This window comes from Musa acuminata, chromosome BXJ1-7 (genome assembly GCF_036884655.1).
Source record: "Musa acuminata AAA Group cultivar baxijiao chromosome BXJ1-7, Cavendish_Baxijiao_AAA, whole genome shotgun sequence".
Classification (NCBI taxonomy): Eukaryota; Viridiplantae; Streptophyta; class Magnoliopsida; order Zingiberales; family Musaceae; genus Musa; species Musa acuminata.
In genome coordinates this window covers 36,365,736-36,382,590 of record NC_088333.1, presented here as the reverse complement: position 1 = coordinate 36,382,590, position 16,855 = coordinate 36,365,736, and the positions used below count along the sequence as shown (strand labels likewise).

The 16,855-nt window shown below is 36.8% G+C and overlaps 2 protein-coding genes and 1 non-coding gene across 10 annotated transcripts; all 3 read left to right on the top strand.

Moving 5' to 3' along the window:
* Positions 1-2,555: 2,555 nt before the first annotated feature.
* Positions 2,556-8,867, top strand: LOC135679181 (casein kinase 1-like). Of its 2 annotated transcripts, none has more exons than XM_065192659.1 (14): positions 2,556-3,193; positions 3,295-3,335; positions 3,991-4,060; positions 4,144-4,292; positions 4,417-4,512; positions 5,914-5,984; positions 6,846-6,907; positions 6,985-7,048; positions 7,142-7,226; positions 7,353-7,479; positions 7,617-7,684; positions 7,774-7,837; positions 7,923-8,050; positions 8,186-8,867. In XM_065192659.1, exons 1-14 carry the CDS (start codon positions 3,118-3,120, stop codon positions 8,471-8,473), a joined length of 1,389 nt encoding a protein of 462 aa, XP_065048731.1. In that variant the 5' UTR covers positions 2,556-3,117; the 3' UTR covers positions 8,474-8,867. The 2 variants fall into 2 exon arrangements, with proteins under 2 accessions (XP_065048731.1, XP_065048730.1); XM_065192658.1 differs by having other exon boundaries at positions 2,557-3,193; positions 7,617-7,690.
* Positions 8,868-9,952: 1,085 nt separating this feature from the next.
* On the top strand, positions 9,953-10,024 carry TRNAW-CCA (transfer RNA tryptophan (anticodon CCA)). The gene has a single exon. It is a non-coding gene; the product is annotated as a tRNA-Trp (tRNA).
* A 436-nt stretch (positions 10,025-10,460) lies between these two features.
* LOC103973933 (phosphopantothenate--cysteine ligase 2) lies at positions 10,461-16,673 on the top strand. 7 transcript variants are annotated; one of them, XM_009388610.3, is made up of 10 exons: positions 10,463-10,927; positions 12,781-12,923; positions 13,076-13,199; positions 13,286-13,330; positions 13,413-13,498; positions 14,045-14,097; positions 14,220-14,279; positions 15,281-15,382; positions 15,642-15,761; positions 16,289-16,673. In XM_009388610.3, exons 2-10 carry the CDS (start codon positions 12,785-12,787, stop codon positions 16,541-16,543), a joined length of 984 nt encoding a protein of 327 aa, XP_009386885.2. In that variant the 5' UTR covers positions 10,463-10,927; positions 12,781-12,784; the 3' UTR covers positions 16,544-16,673. The 7 variants fall into 7 exon arrangements, with proteins under 7 accessions (XP_065048729.1, XP_009386885.2, XP_009386884.2 ...); XM_009388609.3 differs by having other exon boundaries at positions 12,765-12,923; XM_009388605.3 differs by having other exon boundaries at positions 10,463-10,976.
* Positions 16,674-16,855: the final 182 nt, after the last annotated feature.

The following is a 16,855-nucleotide window of genomic DNA, read 5'->3' as shown; positions in this document are numbered from 1 at the left end:
AACTTATCACAGCATATCAGGGTGTCTAAAATGTTGTACAGTGACATCTAGGCGCGGAAGGTGATAGTATGCTCTATCGAGTCAATATTATTGTCAAAGGCCTCTAGTGATAAGAGATAAAAGTTCCTCATGGATGTTATGAGTGAATGAGGATCGACTAGAGATGAGATCGATCAAACTTTCCCATCTCAATTGATGAAACTCTCATGGCATCTTTTATAAGTATTGATCCATTTGCTATAGTTCAATCCTCATATAGTCATATCCATCAAGCCTATTAGTATAGTCATATCCATCAAGCCTATTAGAAGTCATGGTGTAGTAAATTTCACAATTAGGGAGCACAGTACTGCCTTGGTCGACTATTCTAATTATATATATATATATATATATATATATAAACTTAACTGCATTTGCTATAGGATTGATATGAAAAAATAAACCCACATTATAAACAAAAAATAAGAGGAACGTTTTATTTGCCAAATTTTATTATATATCTATATTAATTGCAATTAATTTATATCGATCGTAATTACTTAAAAAATACAAATCATGGATATAATATCTAACTAAGTCAACTATCTTCATGTCGAGTTAGCGTGGTAACATGATCATTGATAAAGACTTAGACAAGTATATGCATCAATATTTTTTTAGAAAAGTAAATAATAAAAGCAGAATTTGAACATTAAATGTTATAATAATTTATTAAGATCTTTACCAATTAAACTATATAATATCAAAAAAATTGACTATATAGTTTCCAAAAATGGATTATCCTTTCAAGCGAAGAAATACTGCACGGAGTTGGATTGAACCACTCCTAATATATATCCTTCCATGCTTCTGCTACCAATCCTTGCAACCTCTAACATTCAACATGTCCATCTATTCCGTACTCTTTCATCGTAGCATTGGATTATAGAGGCAACATGCTACCCATTTTACTAATACGGTACACTAACTATTTTTCATTCATCAGAAGTTGATGATAGGAGAACTCTAAAAGTCCATCAAGCCTTTCTTTTGTTTTCTGTTAATTTTAACATAATATTTTTATTATCGTTTTGATATGACTAATTATTCAAGCAGCTTCGAAGATCTTTGGGAAACCAGTAATCCACACTAATGAGAAGGGAGAGAAAACAAAAAATCAAAAGAGAAATTAAAAATTAACAAGTAAAGAATATACCACAATGTCACTGCCAATTTAACATGGTTCCACAACTCCAGCTACTTCTACAAAAGAAATTAAATTTTCACTATGTATAAAAAATCAATACAAAGAATCACTCTCTCGCTAGTTCACCTAAACTCAAATTTAAAATTCTTTATACATATTCTTATATAAATCTAAAGAGCTCTTCTTCGGATCTAGTTAGATGCATTGAAGAGAAACCTTAGGAGAACTCAGAGTATCTTTCATATTACAAAATATATTTCTGAAAAAAAAATTTAATTCAACTATTCTAAATATTTTGATTTATAATATAAATCCAAATCCTACTTCGATAAGGAGTTTAAACTTAATTAAGATTACTCATAAGTAGTCTAAACTTAGGATTTCCTAAATCTTAAGAGTGATAGTGAAATATATGTGTATTTGATTAAGAAAAACAACGAATAGAAAATAAAATTTAAAGTTTAAAAAATAAATATGAAGCCACGTAATTATTATATTTGATCATTATAAACAGTAAATAGAAGGAACGTTTTATTTGCAAATTTTTCTTATTTATTCTTGTCTTGGTTTTGACATAACTAACGCCTCTCTTCCTAGAGATTTTGCATTTTACCTAAATATTGATGGCCCATAAGCCCGACATTGGTTGATGTTGCATTGGCCTTTTCTATGTGAACCATAGGTTCTGTACATATGGATCAATTAATTTAGGCCCATAACCATCGTACACGTTGAAATTAATGGATCTAATTATTCTAATGTGCTAACGAATCCCATTGATGTAGTTATGATTTGAATGAACTGCGAATTTATATGTCTTAGGCCCGATATTAACTACCGTTTATTACAATTAGAACGTAATTACCGCCCTGCAAACAGCATGTTAGCCTTCGATTCTGCGATCCGATTCCCACCACCGACATCTCTCCACCTCTCATCTCGCTGCGTCTTTGCATCAGAGGTAACAACGGTCTCTGTTGAAACCCACGTTCAAAAGCTACCCCCAATCTGCGAACTAATCGCCACCACCAGGCGTTCGCACCCTTCCATTTCGCTACGCTTCTGCATCAGAGATGACACTGGGCTTACAGTTGGACCCCACCTAAAAGCTACCTCCAATCATACAGCAGGTGGATTTCAGGATAAGGCCGGATGTGTTGGAGAAATTTGTGGCTCTTCCATTTCCATCATCAATCACCCGTACGCGGAGATCGTACAACACCGGCCCATCACAGCTGGCAACGACGATTAACGAGTTCCTGCTCCCTTTTAAACCATGCTTAGGTCACCTAATTAGCAAGTAATTAAATCCCGAAATAATAGCAACAAACTCTTTTTTTATCATAAATAAATAGATACTGTTGTGTCGCCGGCTTTATCGAGATCGGTACCGCTCGCTTCCCGTTCGCTCTCCGTCGGGACGGATTTGCTTGGAGATTTGGGCGATTTTTTTTTTACCTCCAGATCTTCGATCCGCCCATTCGTTTGCTGGAATCGCCGGCCGCCGATCGTGAGAACCGGTGCTTGGATCTCTCGTGTCGGTGAGATCTTCTAGGATTCCTATTTGGTGGTCGAAGGCTGGTGATTTGATTGTTTTCAATCGGAGTTGTGGGCGATTGGATATTTGCATCGATTTGGTGGGCTGTAGGGAATAGTGCTTTTTTGGTTGGATCCTTTGGTTAGAGGATTTGGTACCCGATGACTCGGATTCCTTGTAATGTAGGTTTTTGGGACCTGGAATAACGAATTCTGGGGTGTTTAGATTGGCGGATTAGATAGTTCTGGTTGTATTTCGTCGCGGAGGTGAGTTGTAGGGGGATTACTGGCGATTTCCGGAAAGAGAAGGAGGATTTTCTTTTATAACTTCAGTGATTAGGAGAATTCTTTTCTGAGTTTATTATTCTGGGTCAATTTGGCTTGGATCTTCAACTATGGAGCACTTGGTGGCCGGAAAATTTAAGCTTGGCAAAAAGATTGGTAGTGGTTCTTTTGGAGAGCTTTATCTCGGTATGTTATTTTCTTGGATATGTGTGCATCATTTATAAATTCCTTTCATGCCTTGCCTTCTACTTATGCTCACCCCATATTTCTTGGTTTATTTGATTCAGGTGTCAACATACAAAGCGGAGAGGAAGTGGCGGTAAAGCTTGTATGTATCATTGCTTAGCTTGAATTCAAAACATTCAAAATTTTAAATCTAGACATATGTGGCTATTTTTTTTTTTTAACTTGAATTTGAATCGATGATAACACTAATTTTTTTATGTGAGAAGTTACAAAGGTTTCCACGTATGACTTCTACCCTAGGTTTACATTGGCAAGTTTACCAGTTGAAACCATGTTACAGTCTATTAAATTAAGGTGTGAAGGTGGCACAATGCCTGCAACAAACGTATACATTGTTGCATAATATTTGAAACTTTTACATCCTCCATGATATTAAGCCCATTGATCTTGGATGTTACGTATTAGGTCCCATCTCCAAAAATCTAATGAGTGAAATGGTTGCTTGTTCAGTAATCAATGGAGATCAGTTTAATGTGAATTTTGTTCCTTGGTGTGTAATATGTGTTTGCAGGTTTAGCTTTTAGGAAGTTTTTAAACTTGCACCGACCACTCTGTTTTGTTTCTGAAAGTACATTAAAATTTTCTAGTTTGCTTCAGTACTGTATTCATTTGTGATTCTGATGATCTTGATCATAGTCTTGTACTTTAGTTTTGTCTTTATAGCAATCTACTTTTGCTATTCTATTTAATAGCACATGAGATCTGAAAATTTACCATTTATGCTTTAATATTGGCAGGAGTCTGTGAAGGCAAAGCATCCTCAACTTCATTATGAGTCAAAGTTGTATATTCATCTCCAAGGAGGAAGTAAGTTGTTAATCTATAATTATGATTCATCTTGTTTGATTGGACAATGCCATTGATGATTTTATTTTTGTGTTTTAATCAAGCTGGAATTCCCCATCTAAAGTGGTTTGGTGTGGAAGGAGAATACAATGTCATGGTCATTGATCTTCTTGGGCCTAGCCTTGAAGACTTGTTCAACTACTGTAACCGGAGGTTTTCACTGAAATCAGTGCTAATGCTTGCTGATCAATTAGTATGTGCACCACGTTGTTACCTGTCTGCTGTAGCTCTAACCTTTCTAACGTCTAATTTTTTATACTTTTCTTATGGGACTTTCTAGCAATGCCATAATACCTGTGTTTTTTATCTTGTTAAAGATTAACCGAGTTGAGTATATGCACTCAAAGGGGTTTCTGCACCGTGATATAAAGCCAGATAACTTTCTTATGGGCCTTGGTCGTAAAGCAAATCAGGTGTGTTATTGAATTACTGGAAACTTCAGTTACTAATTGCCCTTCAGACTGATAGATTGATGGCTTAGTTCTAGGAATATGTGATGATAGTTCTTTTGGACTTCAAATCATACTATGATGTTTTATTTTCTTGTTAGGTGTTGAATTTGTTCATGCAATATGGCAATGCAACTTGTGCTTACCTAAAAGTTATATTACACGCTTCTGAAGGTTAGGATAGAACATTTTTACCAAAGATATTGGCAATTGATTGACCAGTGGTTTCCTCACTATGCTCAATATGGTGCATACAAAAATATGGAATGTCAGTTATACCATACAATCCAACTTGATATTAGGCAAGTTATGAAGATCGAGGAAAACAATCTCCAATTACTGTACAGATTGTAGTTGTACCATCATCTTATATGGCATTTAACCATTCACTTGATTATTTATATCTAGTACTTCCCTAACCAGGTATACAGTCAGAACACACAGGTAAAGATTTTCTTAACAACTCACTTGGAGTGAATAGTTCTTTAGTTTTAGGTATCTGAATGACGAAGCACTTATTTAGCATATATAATTTGTTTTATTTAAAAAATCTTTAGCATATTCCATTGATCTGTGTCCTAATTTGCTGCAACCTGGATGTTCCTGATGAGCACATTTATTACTAATCTTTGGTTGGTTGTTTTTTCATCGGAGTCCAGGGGTTGGGTCTGTGATGGTTGGCAAAATGATGATGATGGATTTGATGATGAACACAGATGCTCAGTAGCATCATCCTCCATAGGATTGTATCCCTTAGTGTATTGCTCAACAGCAATTCCTTTCTTCTCACCTTGTTCTAGTGATCCACTGTGAATCGGAGAGGTCCTATATCATTTCCAACCAACAGGCTTGATTCCCAGACATTTATTCTCTTGCATCTACTAATGGATAGAGAAAAAGGAACTGCGATATAGTGGAGATCATTATTCCAATAAGCATCCATAGTCGATGCTGTAGTTGGTTATGTTTGTTAGGTGCTATGCTTATATATAGCTTCGCTATAAGGCAGATTATGTTTATAGTATCTGATATTTCAGGCTATTGGTTGTTCCTAAAACTGATCACAGTCTGGCAAGGCTTTGGTCAACAACAACACAAAAGGTCTGAGTAGTGGGTATTTGGACTTTGGCATGGGGGCATTATCAGGGATCTTTTAATGCCAGTGTGGCAATAGTATAGAGGTGCAGGGATCTGTTTTAGTTTGTCTCAAGTTGAAATTACAGCAACCACATCAATCATTTATGTAGAGATTGAGAAACCAGATTATGAAATAATGGCTTTAGTCATGTACTCCCAGCGTTTTATGCTGTGTTCTTTGTCTTCTTCATTCTGTTTTCTTGTTTGACATTTGTTATTTACTCTCAGGTTTATATCATTGACTATGGCCTTGCAAAGAAATATAGGGATCTTCAAACTCATAAGCACATACCGTACAGGTAATTATATCTTAGTCCTGACATGTTAATATAAAAGCTTTACCAGCCTGCAAAGAACTCATGCCTACTTATGGTAGTTTTTTAATTAACTGTTGCTGTAGTGAAAATAAGGCTAATTTCAGGATAGCATTTTAAATAAGAGAACCTTGAAAACTATTTTTTTTCCCTTTCGTAATTGATCTTTTTGTTACCACTTACTCATGAAATGAAAAGGATTTTATATGATCTAAAATATGCATCTCTCTTATCATTCAGTTTTTAACCTCAAGATGCAAACCCATAAAGGAAAGATAAAAGGGAAAATTGGAAAGAGAGTAATTAAGATTAGTTTAAATTCTTCTAAGTTTGTTACTGATCTTAAGTAAATACTGTGAACAAGAATGAAGTGCTGATGAGTCATGAATATGGGACTGCTGAATTATTTAAGTCAAGAGTCAGTGATGAATTTGGATCTGCATTTTGTATGGAATTTAATTTTGGAAGGAAACAATATGCTGTAGGAGACAATAGAAGTTGGAAAGCATAACACAGAGAAAATTTTGGCTATTAATAATTAAATTGACAGAATATTTTAAAGGCAGAGTAGTTCTTCAAAGTTCAGACCTTTGACGTTTCTATCTTTCTATAACCAATTTGCTAAGGTGGTTAATTTGGTTCTCTCTATCTTGCCCTTGTTTTATTTCTTGTTTTCTTCTGCCAAATGTGTTCGATATCATTTACAACTTCTAAAATGGGATTCTTATGCATATTCAGGAGTTGAGTTTTTGAGTCCTTGCGTTCCATATCTTTATGGACACATGTAATGTTCTTTAGCAATTGGTTATTGCTTATTAATTATGTAAGATGTTATGATCTTTACAGGGAGAATAAGAACCTAACGGGAACAGCACGTTATGCAAGTGTTAATACACATCTTGGGGTTGGTGAGTTTCTTCCACCTAATTTCACATATCATACATCTTGTGCTAACTCATATTGACATTTTCATTTCTACATGCAGAGCAAAGCCGACGAGATGATTTAGAATCTCTTGGCTATGTTCTTATGTATTTTTTAAGAGGAAGGTTAGCATCAATTTGTTGTGCTGTCAGTTACTTTCATTTATAGAATTTGATGACACTTAACATAATATGTCTGATGGTCATTCTTTGCCTCAGCCTTCCTTGGCAAGGGCTTAAAGCTGGCAATAAAAAGCAGAAGTATGATAGAATTAGTGAAAAGAAAATGCTTACTCCTGTAGAGGTAACTCGGAATCTTCTTTTTATCTGTTTGATGAAGAACTTGATTATCCAGCATCTTCTATATTTTATTCGCACAATAAGGAATACGAATGAGAAAACTTTTGGACCATCTTTTTTTGTGAATCAGGCACTTTGCAAGTCATATCCATCAGAATTTGTATCATACTTCCATTACTGTCGATCATTGCGATTTGAGGACAAGCCAGATTATTCATACTTGAAGAGACTTTTCCGTGACCTATTTATTCGAGAAGGTAGATCCAATATTATATTTTCTGGCCATTTTTACACATGTATATTTTTAGTTAAATTTTTACTAAGCATCTGGTTTAAGCTTTCAGCCACTTCAAGTCTTATCCACCTAATCCACCTCTCAATGTGTTATTCACAGGGTATCAGTTTGACTATGTTTTTGACTGGACCATATTGAAGTATCCTCAAATTGTTGCTAATCCTCGAGTACGAGTATGCATTCAAGAACCCATAATGCTGTAATTCTCTTTCATCATTTTCACTGTCTCCATATTCCAATTTGTGTTCTCCTGCAGCAATCGAGTGATAGAATAAGTGGAGCTATTGGTCCGTCTTTTGGTAGGTCAGAAAGAACTTCAGGTCTGTTTCTGTTCTGAAGGTCAAATGTAAGCATAAACATAGTCTGCCCTGCTCAATTATTTATGGTCTTAATTGGTTGGGCCAGAGATTCGCGATAGATTCTCAGGTGCAGTTGAAGCATTTGCCAGGAGAAATGCATCAGGTTCTGGCCATCATGGTGACCATTCCAAGCACAAAAGTCCTGACAATGCACTTATATCATCCAACAAAACTGTAATTCTCTCTCCCTGTTTATTTCTGAGGGGAACCTTCAATGTTGCAAGAAAGTTGTAATAGCCATCTCCCTTGTAGTTCTACTGTAAGCTGACATGTCGGCTGCCATAACAGTGTTTTTTCTTGTAATTTTAGGTTGATTCAGATAACAGCCGTCCGACATCTCACCATGGGAGTACATCAAAGAGAGCTGTCTTGTCAAGCAGCAGGCAAGGCTCTACCGAACATAGTGAGCCTCGGCCTAGCAGAACAAGCAGAATTTTATCCAGCAGCAGCCAGCCAGCCAGTGGTCAAAGAGTTAAGCAGCCTGTGGTAGATTCTAGGTCATCATCCATCTCCAGAGCTGCAGTTAGAGGAACCCATAGTGAATCCCTTCTTCGGAGTCTCGATCTCCTCTCTCTTGGTGCTGAGAAAAGGAAGTAAAGGAAAAAGCTAGAGATGCTGCTGGTCTTGGAGGGATAAAGTGTTGCTTAAACCCTCCTCAACTATCATTTCCTACGTTCATGATGCAGTGTCCATATTATCTTTTGTTTGATGGCCATAAGATGTAATATAAAGCCAAACCTTCCAATTGAGACATTCAATAATCATATCAAATCTCTGTGATACCTGCTTTGGGCAATAGACAGCCCCAGAGCAAGTCAGTTGTTTGTTGGTTCCCCGAGAAGATCACACATTCATTCATCTGAGACATTAGAAATCAACTTCAGTCTCTCTTCATGTTGTGATCACACAATATTCCTGTCTCCTCTCTGTTACATTCTGTACTAGAAGGTTAAAGCAACGAGGGGCAACTGTTATATCACCCCTTTCTTTATCATTGAAGTTTTGTCTCCAAACAATCTGCATGTTGTCCTGCACTATACCAATGTGTCTGCAATAGATGTACGGCTTTTGTGTGTTGATCTACATGCATCAAGAGAACATGGCACCGGATTTATGTGAAGCTCATATCTTGTGGCTTCATCCTTGTCCTCGGTTTGGCTCAAGGGTAACCTTCACTCACCTTATGTACCCAGAGAAGTTGAAACTATAAGAGACTAGTGAAAATTATATGTTATATCCGGAAAAACAATACACATCAAAATATATCCATAATTTAATGTGTCCACTAATGTACCAGCTATCATTCGCTCAAAAGGTTCAAGGTCAAATAATACGTTTTATCTTTTCCACATTAGTATACAAATTTGGAGAGCCATGTATATGGTGGAGAGAGAGAGAGAGAGAGAGAGAGAGAGAGAGAGAGACTCAGGCCAAAGTTCTCTACGTAACAAAAGATCTGAGAAAAAGAACCTCTTGTACAATCTTTTTCACAAGATAGTCCAACAATTGGTGTCCATTAAGAAACTAAAACTGATAGGAGCACATAGGTGTGTCAAGATGGGCATTGAATGAAGTGTGCAAGCAACCTCAAGCTCAGGATGCATTCTGTTTCTGGAGCTTGCAGGTTCCTGCACCGATAGTGCCACCTATCTGAACAAGGTCATACCATAAAAGGATCATCTGACTACATACTATGAATTAAATGACGACAGAGGAGCTTTCGATTTGTTTACCGGACACGTTTCGTGACCTACTGGTGAGAAGACGCATGAGAGGCCAAACACAGAGCAAGTCTGGCACATCCATGAAGAGTTTACAGATCTAAAGACCAGGTAACGGAGCTAATGACCAACCAGCTAAAAAAAGGAAGTAGAACCTCGAGCACCTTATAGACATAATTGAGGCAACTCAAATCGAGGAAACACTCGGAAAGCCAAGCCGCAGTCGGCAAAGAATTGCAGAAAGAAATAAAAACTTGATGCAGGATGTAATTTACAGCCATAAAAGGAACAAGATGCAGGATGTAATTTACAGCATTGGAATAAATATAGTTTACGATACATATATTAGCGAAGTGGATCCGTGGCGCAATGGTAGCGCGTCTGACTCCAGATCAGAAGGTTGCGTGTTCGATTCACGTCGGGTTCAATCCCCAAAAATTTTAGTTTTTCAGTGATAGTATTTTTGTTTTTTGGCCGTCCGATGCCAATCAAACGATAAAGATAACGCACTCCGATTAGCCACAAAGTAAGTGTGGGTCCCAACCGCCTCTCTCGATTAGAAAGATCTGAAGCCTGCAGACCTGTCTTGGCTCTGCAGCAGCATAGAGACCTACCTGTTAGAATCACACTGCTACTTCCTTAAATCTGTTTGCACGGCTAAGATTATTACTGTTATCTGTTCATATCTTCTGAGAACTCTATTAGAATCTCCCACCTCCTCCTCCTCCTCCGCTTTCCGCACCTTATCTCCATCCAAAAGTTTTCTTTCATCCGCTGAAGAAGAATACTCAGCGCCGGTGATATTGTTTTCTAAGGTGATAGATTACATGAATGGTTGCCGCATTTATCTTTGATCCCCTCCTTTCCTCGTCGTTGATGCCATTCTTTTAACATTGATCCCCTTAATTGCCTCGTCCTTCATCTTAGAGTGTCAACATCATCGTTGGATCTTTGGTTTTGTGGAGTTCCGAACCAAAGACATACTACTATTGATGTTGCTTAGCTTCTTGGAGTTTTAGCTTTGGAACTTTGATCCGATCCGATCTGATCTGTGGTCATACGGCCAGTATCGGATCGGGTCTGGTAGGTGGTACAGACCCGACCCGATCTTATGTCCTCGACGCCTCCATACTCCACACCCCCATCGGCGGCTGTTCTTCCTCGTGTTGATTTATCTCCCAACTGAGTCTCCACTTTTGAGCCTTCATCCATCTATTTACCTTTGCAGGAAGAAGAGGGAAGAGGAAGAATAAAGGCTGTGTCTTGCCTGTGATCCTTGGCCCCTGCTCCTTCAGCCCTTTGAATAGTTTCAGACATTTCTGGACGCTTAGTATGATCATTTTCTTGATAATTTCTTCGTAAAGCCTTCGATCATTCAGGTTCTCGCTATGATCATCGGGTTCCCTGTAATTGTTTCTCCTTCAGCACGATGTTGTTGGTGATTTATTTTTTCCCCGCTTTGTTGGCGTCTGGGATTCTCTGTTTTTCTCACCTCTGTATTGGAGATTATTTTATGCGGTTTTTCAGTTTGTCGATTTTTTGGTTGGAATATAGGAATTGATGGCGACTCATTAACGGATTCAGAAAAAGACAGCTTTTTTTAAGCAGGAGTAATCAATTTGGAAAATGGATTAGAAAGTCCAGGAGAGGAATCCGATGTGGAACCCTTGGCTACACCTCTCACAAGCTGTAATCAGATCAGATTCCTCGGAAGTTAAATGAGGATGTTTTAGATCGTCGGGCAAATGATCTTGTTCTTAATGAGACTGGCCGATTACAATAAAAGATTGCCTTTTTCTTTTTTGATTCTTGTTCCTGTTAAGATAAGCTCTCTTCTCCTCTTTAGAGTCTTTTATCGAGAGATGTTTCTGTCATTTAGAATGTTAACGATTGACAAAAATAAGAAAAACCTTGAGATCTTGAAATCAAATCATTAGTTACATATGCTGTATTTTGTTAAAATCATGACTCTGAAAGTTTATTTTTTAATATATATTCGTATGTTTAGCATTTTTTATGAAATATGTGGTCCGATCGATCTTGATCCAAACAAAATATGAAATACATTTCATATATTTGTTTTATTTGGGATTTTAGTTGGCTTTTTGGTAGAATTGGACCAGTTGGTAGCGTGCGATTTGGTCACCAAAATGGTCGCTTTTCAAGCAACCGGCAATGACCTTCATTTTTGAGTCGGGTCTTATTGGAAGAGGGTAAGTGGGGTTCCTTCTCGTCTCCCCTTCTAATGGCATAGGCACCCTTAGGGCTTTTCTTTCTGACGATTTACTGTCGGTTTTCGATTTATTTTTGGTTCTTGGCCTCTTTCTGTGCTGCTGCTACACTGATTATGGTCAAAATCTTGGAAAAGACAGCTTATTTGGAAATAAATCAGAAAAAGAATTTGGCTAAATCTTGGACTTGCATCTGATTTTGTCTTCTTTGTTCTTCCTTCTGAAATGAATCTTTGATTATCTCGGATTGTTAAAAAAATCTTTTATTTGTTTTCATTTCTTCTTGTTTTTATGCTTAGAATTGGGAGACGTGTGTTGACTGCCCATTTTTGGATACATCTGAGTTGTTCCGAACATCTTATTTTCAGGAAGATTTAACCTTGTACTGATGTATTCTCCTTGGTTTCGTTGGATCTTGGTTTGGTCCCATGCATGGCATTCTTGTTGTTGCCTTCTACCAGTGAGGTTGGTGGGATGCAGTTTTCCTGTCCATATTGGATCAAGTATTGGTAGATGGGAAGCAGAACCGATTTAATCCAATGTAATTCTCGGTTGAATGAGCTCTTCCGGTACTTATCAGATTGGGTCTAGGAAGTATGTGCAGACCTGATTTAATCCAATATCATCAGCACCTATGTATCTTGAGCGGCTGTTCTTCCAATTTTGTATATGAACTAATAGAAGATGAGGAAGAACAAAAACGAGATTGTGCTTATAATTCTCGGCCACGGTCCTGTTGAATTGTTTCAGACATACCACATGAAGTTGTTGCTACGGTCATAGTGGGCTACCTATTTTTCTGACCCTTTGGTCAAAGTATTTTTAGCTTCCATTTCCTTTTTCAAACTAACTATTTTGGTTTAAGTATGGTGGTGCTTTTGCTTTGTTTATTCAGAAATTGATGGTCACTCATATATCAATTCAAATTGGAAATAGTTTCTCTTTGACCTAGACTAATGGATTCGAAAAGTGGAACGGAAACTCCTCAGGAATCTGGTGTGGAATCCTTCTTCAACTCAGCTCCACCTCTCAAAGATCGTGATCAAATTTCTCAGAAGTTAGAAGACTTCATCACTAAGATTTCTATATCATCAGGCAAATGATCATGTTCTTATCATATCTATCTTCGTTATGATAAAAAATTGCTTTTCCTTTGGTGTTCTTGTTTTCTTTTTGGTTCTTGAGTATGTGTTAAACTGGAATTTTCTAAATTTTGGGGTTTCTCTTTTTCTTTTGGTATCTTTCAGAAAGTGGGAAACCTATTAGGGTTGTTTGTGTGACTTCTGGGGGAACAACTGTTCCTTTGGAGCAGCGATGTGTCCGTTACATTGATAATTTCAGTTCGGGTAACAGGGGAGCTGCATCTACAGAGTATGGTTGACTTTTTCTGTCTAATTGTATATGTTTTCTGAGCTTTTCTAGGAAAGTTATGTATTTGAACAGTTATCACGTTGTAGGTACTTTGTGAAGGCTAGATATGCAGTTATCTTTGTCCATCGTCGGTAAATATTCTTCTTTTCCTTATTGTATTCTGGATGATCTTTTCAATATTTGTTGCTAAACACTAGTTGTCTGTGATTTCAGGGGAAGCTGCCAACCATACTGCAGATATCTTCCACAGGATTCATTTCTTGATTTTTTTGATATAGCAGAGAACTCAACTATCAAAGGTTTGTGTATCTACTTCCCAACTGTTGCGTAAGCTGGATAACTTGACTCTTTGGCTTACATGTTGTTGCTGTCCTATGTGGCCATTGAGATTCATTCCTGTTAATTTTTGGAGTATGATAACAATGTGAACTGACTTGTGTATTGGGGCAACCCTATACCCGTAATTACAACTGAACTTTTCATGGTCCACAGAATTTTCAATAATTGCATGGAAGCTGAGAGTTGTGAAATTTAACTGGGACTTGGGAGTACAAGCATGGTTGTGGTATGATACTTGGGTATCATTTGGTTGTTGTCTGATACTGGGTTAACATAGTTTATTTGGAAAAGAAAAGAAGTTAGCAACTCTGCTTTTTTTCTTATTTTTTTTCTGGGCTGTTTGTCTCCACATCTTTGTGGGATACTCATTGATTAATTTAACATAATCCACTTTTATGCTTGATATAATATTGTTACTCTCTGTCCATATTTTTCTAAATTCTTCAAGATGCCCGTTCCATGTATAGATTCAATAGCACATATTTCTTACTAGATCTCATTGTCAGTGTGTGAGCCACATGGTACGGTGGTCAAGGGAGCAATTAGGGACTATCGAAAGGTATAGAGCTGGTCTGATCTGTATACTATGTATCAAAAACTATAAGCAAATTTAGTATCTCATAATTATACTAATCTGTCACCAAAGTAAATAATAACCAATGCAGAGTTTATCTTTTGCAGGCAGTTGAAGAAGGCTTCTTGCTGAAACTTCCATTCACCACAATTTTTGAATATCTTCAGGTTGTTGAGATCTTCACAGTGCTATATGTTTTCTGCAAAAGAAAGTGTGTATTACAAGTCTGTGATGCCCAGAATTTAGAATTCTGTAGATATATATTCTCTCCTAGTTATACCAAGTAAAGATACGAGCTAAATGATTTTTCCAAATTGGTTTTAGATACGTATCTTCTGCTGATGTCTGATTGTGCTCTCTCTCTATATATTGTTAAGCCAATTATTGCACTAGATATTGTCAAAACTAGATATCTTATTTGGTTGCAATAATATTGATTTTGTTAATTTATAAAATTCAGCTGTACTGTACCTCTCAACCAACTCTAGATGTCATTTTCTTTGTTACATTTTTTAATCTTGAACAAATAAATAACTTCAATGAATTATGCTGAAAATTTCTATGGTAGTTTGGAATTCAGGGAACATTTATATTTTAAACCTTATATTTTTCACATGATAAGTGAGAGGATCTTTTTTCCCTTGCATATTGTCAGAGCTGCTGTTCCCTTTTGCATGCAAATTAAAGAATAATCAGTAATTTGTACTCTGAATGTATACACACCAGTGTTTTATTTTAAGAATGAATTGTTGAATGCAATTCATCTTTGAGTGGCCTAACTCCACATACTTAAAGATCAACAAAGGTCATGGTGTTATTGGATGAAAATCAAAGTAATCTAGGTTTCAACAAATTGGTGGTCTTGGATGGAAGAGACAGTAGCAAGGCTGTCACTTCGATATGTATATCAAATATCCAGTCTATGTTGTTGCTTACATGGGTAAGAAAAAAGTTCCGGAGAACTAATTATCCAGCCATAGTCATCCTTTTATATTTCATGATTGCGTGCCGACTGATTCTGATATATTGGATCAGTTTAGTGTACATGTGTGAATAAATTTATTAATTTAGAAACATTATGGAATTTATGCATAATCTTTCTCTACAGTTGTTGAGTAGTCCTATTTGCATTTTATGAACAAATTACTAATGTCTTTTCTATGAACAGATTTTACAGATGGTGGCTACATCAATGAGATGTCTTAAGTCACATGGGATGTTTTATCTTGCTGCTGCAGTATCGGACTTTTATGTTCCTTGGGAAAACATGGTAAGAATATAAAAATACTTGATCTGCTCCAAGCTGATCAACTAGTTTAGTTAGTTTCACTAGGAAATAATTTGGTTCATACTTTAGAAGTCACATCAAATATTTGTTAAAATAAGGTCATATTGATATCTTTTAAGTAATAGTTCTGAATGTGACATCATAACCTACTCATGACGTCTTATGCAATTACCTCCAGGAAGACACATCTTGAATCAATCTTTGTGTGTATGCTTATATTTTTGTTATTATTATTCAACAGGCAAAACATAAGATCCAATCTGCAGAAGGTCCTCTGGATATGCGACTCAACCAGGTGCCTAAAATGCTTTTGGTGCTGCGAAAAGACTGGGCTCCTGCAGCATTTTGCATTTCATTCAAGGTTAGTCCATTTATTCATGCTACAACACAGAAACAACTCTGGCAACTTGAGTCCGACTTCTGTGAGTCCAATCTAGAATTTTCTTTGAGGTTAATAGAAGTAGAACATGCTTAAAAGAGACATCTGTTGTCTGCATGCTATACTGGCTAATGAACTTCATTAATTGACTAAGGTGGTGATAGACCCACATTGTTTCCTCTCATGCATATATGATCTGTTTCTGTTGAACTTTATGTTCTCTGTGATTTCCATGTTACCATAATTACTTAATGGAAGCAAATTCAGTGTATTTTCAGTGTCATTTCCAATTTGTACAGATTATGTGATTGAATGAAAGCGGCTTTATAGAAATAACAATTAGAGAGGATTTACATTATAGCTAGCCCTATAATGATGTTATTAGTTACTTTGGTCTGGACCATGATTTTGATTATAAGATACATTGGTTTGTTAAGTTGCACATCTTGTTTGATTTAGTGTACTCTTGTCATTTTTGTCACACAAGACTTACTTTTACCGGAAAACAGTTGGAGACAGATCCAGATATTCTGCTTCAGAAAGCTGACATGGCAATGCGGAAGTATGGCATGCACGTTGTTGTAGCAAATGAACTGGCGACTTACAAAAGGGAAGTCTCCGTAGTTACAAGTGGAGAAAAAACTAGAGTTTGTAGTCATGGACAGGATCATGACTTGGAGGAGGAACTCATCGATATCCTGGTGGCGAGGCATACTGAGCACATCAAGAAGTCCTCTGGAATAGATGTAAACGAAGCCCTGTAACATATCATTTAGTGATTACAAGGTGTCCATTGAGACCTTGTTAAGATCAATGCTCACAGATCAGCAAGACAGCTTTTTGAATGAGTGCCCTTTTTTATCTAACAAAGGCCCAATTTAATCCTCTTGATCATTCCGTGGTTTGTAACTTGTGTGAGTGCTTTGTTGAAGAACATGTTGTGGAGCAGTATTTGCTAATGACAGGAAGAGTTCTCTTTTGACATGAGATTCCTTTCTCTTCAAGCCATATGTTAGATCTCCAAATTTGTAAACCTATGACAATCTACATTTTAATAAATAAGCAACTTCCTTGCC

What these genes read in the sequence shown, in the direction of transcription:
- LOC103973933 (XM_009388610.3), top strand. Translation starts at nt 12,785, where the DNA reads ATGGATTCGAAAAGTGGAACGGAAACTCCTCAGGAATCTGGTGTGGAA. An exon ending in TAAGATTTCTATATCATCAG is followed by an intron (nt 12,924 to 13,075) that starts GCAAATGATCAT and finishes GGTATCTTTCAG; the next exon opens with AAAGTGGGAAACCTATTAGG. An exon ending in AGAGAACTCAACTATCAAAG is followed by an intron (nt 13,499 to 14,044) that starts GTTTGTGTATCT and finishes TCTCATTGTCAG; the next exon opens with TGTGTGAGCCACATGGTACG.
- LOC135679181 (XM_065192658.1), top strand. Translation starts at nt 3,118, where the DNA reads ATGGAGCACTTGGTGGCCGGAAAATTTAAGCTTGGCAAAAAGATTGGT. An exon ending in TTTTGGAGAGCTTTATCTCG is followed by an intron (nt 3,194 to 3,294) that starts GTATGTTATTTT and finishes TATTTGATTCAG; the next exon opens with GTGTCAACATACAAAGCGGA. An exon ending in AGGAAGTGGCGGTAAAGCTT is followed by an intron (nt 3,336 to 3,990) that starts GTATGTATCATT and finishes TAATATTGGCAG; the next exon opens with GAGTCTGTGAAGGCAAAGCA.